Source organism: Cariama cristata, unplaced genomic scaffold (genome assembly GCF_000690535.1).
Source record: "Cariama cristata isolate BGI_N322 unplaced genomic scaffold, ASM69053v1 scaffold12826, whole genome shotgun sequence".
Lineage (NCBI taxonomy): Eukaryota > Metazoa > Chordata > Aves > Cariamiformes > Cariamidae > Cariama > Cariama cristata.
In genome coordinates this window covers 34,500-44,049 of record NW_009620452.1, presented here as the reverse complement: position 1 = coordinate 44,049, position 9,550 = coordinate 34,500, and the positions used below count along the sequence as shown (strand labels likewise).

Genomic DNA, 9,550 nt, shown 5'->3' with positions numbered 1-9,550 from the left:
TGCCACAGGAAGGGTGAAAAGTGTTTCTAAGGAAAAAAGAAAAGCCTGTATTCTGAGGCTTAAGTATCTAACCCAAGGTCCTGGATCCCACTGGAGAAGGAAATTTGGGATAGGACGACAGCAGTCTCACAACTTAGGTGCTGCCACAGTTACTTTTTAAGTAGCTAGGTCTTATTGGATCCAGCATAAAGAAAAGTGATTCACTGCAGAGGCTGCTGGCATTACAATTATGCTTTTAGTCTTCATATTCCTCCTTCAGCAACATACAAGCAGCAGGATTGCCAGTTGTTGAAATCTTTCGTGATATCTAAAATACACACGTATGATATAGCAGAGCAATTATAAACTCCTCCACTGTATCAAGAAACACATAAAACCTGTTTGTCCTTCAGCAGTCGGAGATTGTCAGCTTCACTTTGCTTTTTTAGAGAACGGCATCCCAAATTTAAGCAGCTTTCCTAAATTTTTCTTTAAATTTCTTCAAATGCTAGAGATTTCAATTCCCACAAAATGGAACCAATGGTGTACAATTACCTAGGAACAAGGGGTTTTAACCAGTAATACCAGTGCTGTTTTCAGAACATTACCCATTTCATTCTTTCAACGCATACTCTACCTGAAAACCATCAGGAACTGCCTCCTGCTCCTGCCGTGTTGGTAGGCTGATGAATGGAACCCGACACCCAGGGCCTGTGCCCTAGAAGCAAAACAGAAATCACGTGAGTGACAAACGTTTACACGAGATGCTGCACATATAGCTGGGGAAGGAAGAGACAAGTGCCTATCACTGTTTATGCATGCTCTTTTTACGCATCACGTCTTTCAAAATCGTCCATCAACTCCCTGAGAAAATGACACGGACTAATGTCTATCTGGCTCTCAATGAAAGAAAGGACAAGGAGAAATCACAGCTTCCATTCCAAATAGAGCCTTAAAAGTCCATGTTTTGCCCCAACTTCCTTCCTGAATTACTGTCTATTGAAATGCTACTGTTTCTTTTCAAGCTCAGATTTCTGGATGGCCAACCTCAACACTCACAGCTGAAAGCTATTCTATAGGATGGAAATCTGTTCAATGTAATGATGATTTGATCCCTCAACCCCGAAATACACACTATACAACATAGATTGGGTTTGCCATGATAGAAGTGTCTAACAGCAAGCTCCAGGAGGAAGCTCACTGAACAGTCATTAATAATACAGCTTTTTTACACAATGAGAGCAGATGACACTTAAGTACTTTAGAAAGCGTTCTCCAAAGACTCTGACCTCTACAGTGGTGATGGAGCCTCCATTCTGATGTGCTACTGTTGACTCCTGCCCCGTTACGACTGTGGTCACTCCGTCTGGTGACAATGGAGACACACCGGACAAACCATCTGCATCCAGGACAGGCATAGGGCTACCAGGGATAATACCAGCACTTTTAGCTGCCAAGTCAATAGCACCTTTTGTGGAACAAAAAGGCAAAAACCACATTACAAGCCTCTTCTTCAGGCAATTACTTTGTTGTGACTCATCTAAAAGATGGTTTTTTAAAAATTGCCCCGAGTCAAAACTTAACACATGCAGAAAGGGAAAACGGTAATTATCTGATCAGTTCTATCAGTTGTTCCTCTTCAAAGTATAACATTTCTTTCAGCTAAAATGTTTAATTTTTCTGCCCTGTTCCAACATGTTGTCAGGTATATCAAAACAGTTCAGAGAAACATCCCAGTTCTCCTCCCCTGCCCTTTCCTTCTATTTTATTTTTTCTTTTTTGTCCTGCAGATTGTTATGTATTTGGTTATGCAATTTCTAGAAATTTCCTATGGTTTACTAGAGGAGCTCTAGAACCAACACAGCCTTATTTTGCTATCTTGCCTCTAGCAGCCGTTTAGACTCAATATAGAAAACTTATGTTGTTGCAGGATCAACCTCACCCAGATCTTTTAAGATCCACTTAAAATATCTGAACGTCTTCCCATCAGAGAATCCTTTAAGTAAAAGATAGACACAGTCATTGTTTCCACCTCACTAATCATTCTAATTATGGGACCCATTCCTTTGTTGCAAGACAGCATTTGCTTGGGGTACACCAGCATGTTTTTTTCTTGTAGAATTCATAATCCCACATTAGTAGATAAGCTGTTTATAAGTTTCTTTCAAATATGTCACAACCCCTTTTCAAAGTGGTCTTACAACAAAACAGCCCAAAAGTGCTCAACTTTCGTTACAAATTCTAACCCCCTGCTTTGCCTGCAGGTCAGACACAGCGAAGGGACCTAGTTCAGACTGTCCCACCACTGACTGCTCCCTTTCTGCAGTCACACAAAGCCACGGAAAATAATGATATCATTAACACAGCAGTTTTCTTTCACTTCCAAAGGCACTAACGATTTTACCTAGGAAATAGAAACCAACAATGTAACATCATACAGATCACAACAGACCATGACTCTCATTCTGTTCAAGAAATGACTTACTAGACAGATGGTTGGTAGCCTGTGTTGGAAGAACTTTGGGCACAATTGGACGAGAAACAGCAGCTTTAGTCAGTGAGGACTGGATTGGCCGAAATGAACCTCTCCCTAGGGTGAAGGATTAAATACCTCTCAAGCAAATGAAATCTAACATCTTTAAAGCAGAGCACAACACACTTCAATGGAAGCAAACAAATTCCAAGCAGTAGTAAGCTCCGGGAATGCAAGTGGTGGAGACGATGAAACAGACTTGAAATAGTAACGCAAGCTAACCAGTGCCTTATCACAAAAATGCAACGGCAAGTGTTGCTGTGTTACTGAAGCTGCTTTCATTATTTTCAATGAAGATAACCTTTAACGTCTCATGTGGGTTTTGAGATTTAAGCTGAGATGGGGGATCACCTGTAGTACCACTGTACTCAGGAGTATACCAGCAGCAAAGGACAAATGGGCAGTATATTGATTATACTGTATGAAATTTAGACAGTATCCCAAGTACTAGGAAAAGTCCATTATAAAATCTAGACAAATAACTACACCCTACAGAAAGAAAATTCTTATCTAAGTAATTTATTTCAAAATTTTGTCCTGTTGTAGAGAACACCTTAATATTCCCTGCTTTCACTACTGGGAAATGGAAGAAAAAAAATTTCTATCATAATCATGACTTGCTTCACAATGATCCAGGAGAACAATCCCATCATCCTGTAGGAAGTGACTCAAGCAACTCAAGCAACTGGCAAATGACTCTGTGGTTTTGAAAGTGTATTCTCCTCTTTTTAGAAATTACTCCTTTATGCGGTTTTAAGGGACGCTTTCCAGTCCCTCTCACGGCAGCATAAAAATGACAGAAGATACACAAACTCACCTGTAATGGATGAGTTGGATAAGATAGAAAAGGAACAGACATGCTGGGACGGATTTCCAGATGGCCTGGGGAGCAGTGTTCTCTATGTAAGAGAAACAACAATAAACCAGAACATATTTAAAACACAGAACAGAGGGTAAAGCTCATCTTCTAAGGCACAGACGTTCATGATACCTCCCAGAATAAACAGAGTATTTACATGGTATGACTATGACGCAACAGACACAGCAATAAGGTCTGTGTAATCTTGAGAAAGAAGCTACAGATAGGAATCATGTGTTTACTCTGTAAACTACTGTAACAGAAAATTTCCACATGGACAATTCTCAGAGAAATGCTGATTAGAACTATATTCCTTTCCAATTATACTTGCAGTAATTTTCAAATCTCCCACAGAATTACAGCAGTGATCTTAAGGATGGGATCTAGTCTGTGTGCAAACTGATCTTCTGTTACAATTAAACAAGTGTGAACTAACAAGGCAGCTGCATGTACTTGGGAGCTCTTAAATGGAATTGCATAGACCAGAATATCTCAGTACCAAAAAATCGTACACATGTAATTTCTAGGTGTCCTACTCTTACACAGAGCAGAAGAGACAAAAGGGTACATTGACACTTGGTAACTTTGTCTTCCCCAAACAAGTTTCCATTATTTTGGTTTTAGATTTCTTGTATGCTCTCCACCTGCCTGGGGTCTGACAGTGGCATGTGCCTCTTTGCTGCGTTATCAGAGCAGTCTAAAGGAGATTAATGCCTGCCTACCACCAGAGTTCCATCACAACAGGCTGACTCTTCCATACATCTCTTTGCAAGTCCCGTTTTTTTCCAGCAATCATTGTTCCTTCAAACAGCGTTACGTTTTATTTCACTACAGAGATTTATACCCACGCCAGTTTAAAAGCCATTAGTGAGCAGGAAGAAGGAAAAAATATCTGAAGGGAGATCTTGTTCAATAGCACTGACGACTCTAACACTGACAGATCAGGATACCACATGAACACACTGCTTGTCCATCAGGACCAGCAGGCCCAAACAGCAGAACTTGCTTTCAGAGGAAGGGCTTTTTTATTTTTTCCAAACTACCTCATGCACTGGACTACCACTGTTGTTGATATTCCTCAAATAGGGAATATAATAGGGCTGGTTACAATATAGACTAAATGCTCGTTCCTTCTTATGTGCAGCTTCACTCTTCCAGTGGACGTATGAGAGAAGTTCAGTTTTTTATTTCAGTTAGGTGCAAATCATTATAGCCTTACTGATACCCATTCAGGAAGCAAAACGGGCATTTCACACTTTGCAAATTGTTCTGACCTGTACTACTAATGGCTTCCGCAAGTGCCTGTTCCGTAACTTCCTTGGCTTTGGCAAGAAGAAGTCCGACTGCATCTGGACAAGAACAGGAAATGCATTAGAAAGTATTTTAAGCATGCAGACACAGAATAAATTATATTGAAAACCAGAGTTTGTGGGGTAAAGTTTTAACTATTTATTAAAATACTGTGCTTCATTTCAGACAGTAGAATATTTTTTCTGCTAGAGTAGGAAAATTTTCCACCAGGAATGTATTTTTTCCTTTTTGTTTTATGGAGATAACACTTTCTCCCAAAAAAGCCATTTCACTACGTAACTACTGTAGCTTGGTATGAAGTTGTTACTGAGATTGTATATATAAAAATAAAATGAGTATTTTAATTAAATACAGCAATGACATTGTATTAAAATTAGCTGCACCATAAGAAGGTTATCAGTTTTGCTAAACCTGGCAAATATACTTGATGGAGCAACTTAATTGGAGAGTTTCATTGGGCTCTGTGATGGCATTCAGATTCATGTCTGAAGAGGCGATGTCACTTCAAAGCACAGTTATATAGTCAAAATCTGACTAATCTCAGCTCATATAATGTTATGCCTTGAGCAACACATGAAGCAGTGCTTCACAGGCAAGCCCATACTTTCTGATGAACCAAAAGAAACTCTGCAATGCCTACTGGAAGCTGGCTCAGGCACAACATGCTACTTTTTTCAGTCAGTCACCTCACTTACACTGATGGTGTCTAAGTGCTGCCGGAAGGTCAGTTCTGCTTCTTTGCTAGGCAAGAAGAGTTTCCCATGGCGGCTGTTGGGCGGGAGAGTTGTAGGAACTGCAAAGAGTCCACCATCAGCATCAGTGCTTCCAGAACTTGAAGGACCAGCCACCAAGAGAGGTCTAGGGAGGTTTCTCAAACCTAGAAGATTTTAACAGCAACTTAAATGAAGTACAGTGAAAACAAAATTATTCAGTAATTGAAGGATCATATAGAGAGCTGGGACTTATGGATTCTGGCTCTGCCACCATCTGTTTGTGATCTCAAATCATGAAACTCTCAATACTTCAGTTTTGCCACCTGCAAACTGACAGTACTTACCCGCTTCACAAGAATACTGCAAACATTCACTTGCTTTGAAATCCTTGGAAAAAGCGGGTTAAATGCAATTTTATGCTACTAAAGAAACTAGAATTTAAGCACCCAGTTTTAAGCCCCACACAGCCTGTGTTAACCAGTTTATCTATTCCCCTTGTAGAAATACTTGAAGGCCCTTCCCACTAAACAAACTATATATCCACCATTCCTTTTGTAGGGGAAGATAATACAAACAGACTCATTCTACAATGCCTATGTTTTATTTACACTCCCCACCCCTTCCCCATGCTAATTCAAAGTGCAACCCCAATAAAATGACTCTAGTGACAGAGAAATGAAAGAGCAGGGATCAGTTTACCAAAATACCTTCCAAGAGATGGATTGTCTTAGAAATACATTTGGGACATTGAAACAATGGCATCTGGTCTGAGTAAAACCTCTCCATTTACATTTAACTTTAAAAAATATCGTAGGATTTCACAGTGCTGCGCCCACTCTGCAGGCATCCAGCTAGGATGAAAACCAGTACTATCGGTATGTCATTCTGAGATAACCAAGAAGCATACCTGCCTCTCTTCCGCAAGGAAGCAAAGTGGGAAATGATTCTTAGTCACGTCTGCTGCCTCCCTGGGCAGGGAGACAACACAGCACAAGCTTGGGCCACACTGATGCAGAGATGGGTATATGCAACAATATTCAAGAAGTGTTTTGAAGAACATCAAATTTTAATTACCTAACAAATGAACATGCAGGTTTTATTATCCTCCTATTTAAAAGATGAAATTGCCACGTCCACGCTGTTGCTCTAGATTCTGCTGCTTTTCCAAAGGTTAGTTAAAATTAGTGTGCCAATGTAACTAAAAATCAATTAAATGCAGAACACATAAATTTGTGCCTCCTGTCTGACCAGGAGTTAGGGAAAATTGTTAAAGATAATATAAATGATACTATCTTTAAAAAAGCAATAAAGGCATGCAACAATAATTATGTAATGGTATTTTAAGCACTACAGATGATGTTGCATTACAGCTGTTGCTTCACTTTTTCTAAGTCTCTTTGCTTGATTCTTTTTATCCTCTTTTTTGTCTCTCCAGCTAGCTGTGGGGCTTTTGTGGAGCTGTCACATTTGCCAACGCTTTCAGTACTTCTGGAATGGACACAGGCTATCTTTTAATCTGTACTTTCTACTGAGAAGGCCCAATCAATTTATCTTTAATGAAAAAAACCCCAAAGATGAAAACCAAAAAACAGTTAGCACCTAGATGGGACCTGGGACCAAAGTCTGTGAGGGAACGCACCTAGAAGACTCATCACCGAACGTAACCTAGCAGTTTGCTCTCTGACAGCTGAATTACTGCAGTCATTTACTAGCACTGTATGCAAGGATACAAAGAAGCCTGATAATTACTGTACGCTAAAGGTTGCAATCCAGACCACAACCTTATTTTAGATCCAGAACACCCTTACCAGGGCTGATAAAGGATTCAGTTTGTCTATCAGAACAACACAACTTTGGCTCAAGATGCCAGACTTGCATGGGTATCCATTTGACACACGGGAATGCCATTACCTGAGGCCTAAGCTGAGTGCATTACCCCAGGCAGAACTGCTCAGAAGCTCACCTAACTAACTAGGCAGAACGCTGTACTGAACACACTTCTACTGCTCCTCTGTTCAAGCCAAAGAGCTCAGCTGAAGCCAACCTGGCTATCTTTGGCACTGTACAAAAGCAGGAACACATAGTCTATATTTTTCGCTTCCTGACTTCGCACTAAAGACTATGTGCTTCATTATGGTATGTTAAACCATACAGCTACACAACCCTACTTGTAATTCAGTGATGCGAATCGAAGAGTAACATGGACAATTCTATTTGTTTTAGAATCAATGAAGCTCTATATAAACAGAACAGGTGTCTGTTTCCAAGGGATCAGATAAAAAGTAGTCTTATCTTCTTGCTGTTTCTGTCTGGTATCCTCCGTGGACGATCCTTACCCATACTTAAAATGCATCAGAAAGGATTTTCAAGGCATTAGGGAAGGATAAAGTACAATCTCATAAAAATGCATGTTGCAAACTAAGGAAGTTTGATTCTACTTGTAAGTCTGATTTTAAAAGGTATGTCCTTCAAGCCTGTGTATCTCACCGAATGTAACGAATTATTTATTTCATCTATTAAATTGTTGTCTTTTTACTAGGTATTTAAGTAAGTATGTCCTTGTCTGCAAGTCAAATGCAGTTGAAGCTGGCAAACCAACAAATGGTTATTGGACTGGTGCCACAGGGAGGGGTTCGGCTACTTAAGACTATGGGACTCACTCTGAGAAACCTGGTCTGCTGGGGGCTGACGGGGTCCATCTGTCAGATAAGGCAAAGAGCATCTTTGGACACTGGCGTGCCAAGCTGGTGAAGAGGGCTTGAAACTAAAGGTGCCAGGGGAGGGGAACCTCAATTGATCCCACTCCTACCAGTCTGATATCAGTGCCAGCAATAGATGCCCAGAGCCTGGAGAGGGATCACAGGTCGGCAGGAAAGCACCTGAAGAGGGGCACAAAGGAATCCCAGCCACTCCAGCTGCAAGTCAGCCTCATCTGGGGCCCAACTTAAACGTCTTCATGCAAACACTCGTAGCATGGGGAATAAACAAGAGGAGTTGGAGATATGTGCAAACCTGCAGAACTATGATCTTATTGGCATCACAGAGATGTAGTGGGATGGCTCTTACAACTGGAGTGTTGGAATGGAAGGATACAGGCTCTTTCAGGAGGACAGGCTGGGGAGATGAGGAGGGGGTGTCGCTCTCTATGTCAATGAGCAGCTGGAGTGCATGGAGCTCTGCCTGGGGATGGACGAGGATCCAACCGAGAGCCTATGGATCACGATTAAAGGGAGGTCAGGGACAGGTGACGGTACAGTGGGGGTCTGCTACAGGCCAACCGACCAGGAAGACTGGACAGGCAAGGCCCTCTGTATACACAGATAGGAGCAGCTTCATGTTCACAAGCCCTGGTCCCCAAGGGGAACTTCAACCACCCCAATACCTGTTGGAAGGACAACACAGCAGGGCATAAGCAATCCAGGAGGTTTCCGGAATGCGTTGATGAACACCTTTTCTTCAACGTGACAGAGGAGCCAATGAGGAGAGGTGCTGTGCTGGACCTTGTTCTCACCAACAAGGAGGGGCTGGTGGGGAATGTGAAGCTCAAGGGCAGCCTTGGCTGCAGTGACCATGAACTGGTGGGAGTTCAAGATCCTTAGGGCAGCAAGGAGAGTGCACAGCAAGCTCACTGCCCTGGACTTCAGGAGAACAGCCTTTGGCCTCTTTAGGGAGCTGCTTGGTGGAGTACCATGGAATAAAGCCCTGGAGGGAAGAGGGGCCCAAGAAAACTGGTTAATATTCAAGGATCACCTCCTCCAAGCTCAGGAGCGATGCATCCCAACGAAGAAGTCGGGAAAAAATACCAGGAGGCCTGCATGGATGAACAAGGAGCTTCTGGACAAACTCAAACGCAAAAGGGAAGCCTACAGAGGACAGAAGCCAGGCAGGGGGCCTGGGAGGAATACAGAAAAATTGTCCGAGCAGCCAGGGATCAGGCTAGGAAAGCTAAAACCCTGACAGAATTAAATCTGGCCAGGGATGTCAAGGGCAACAAGAAAAGCTTCTATTGGTGCGTTGGAGATAAAAGGAAGACGAGAGAAAAATGCGGGCCCTCTCCGGAAGGAAATGCGAGACCTGGTTACTCAGGATATAGAGAAGGCTGAGGTACTCAATGACTTTTTTGCCTCAGTCTTCAGCAACAAGTGCTCCACACAC

General features: G+C 42.0%; 1 protein-coding gene across 1 annotated transcript in view; it reads right to left on the bottom strand.

Annotated features, from left to right (window-relative positions):
- Window positions 1-592: 592 nt before the first annotated feature.
- The window catches only part of CRAMP1L (Crm, cramped-like (Drosophila)), a 43,256-nt gene continuing 34,298 nt past the window's right edge, over window positions 593-9,550 (bottom strand). The window contains exons 11-16 of the mRNA XM_009701620.1: window positions 5,378-5,559; window positions 4,646-4,720; window positions 3,330-3,411; window positions 2,465-2,569; window positions 1,269-1,447; window positions 593-697 (exon numbers count right to left, since the gene is read on the bottom strand). Of these exons, the coding sequence (XP_009699922.1) occupies window positions 593-697; window positions 1,269-1,447; window positions 2,465-2,569; window positions 3,330-3,411; window positions 4,646-4,720; window positions 5,378-5,559 (728 nt within the window). The remainder of the gene's footprint in view (window positions 698-1,268; window positions 1,448-2,464; window positions 2,570-3,329; window positions 3,412-4,645; window positions 4,721-5,377; window positions 5,560-9,550) is intronic.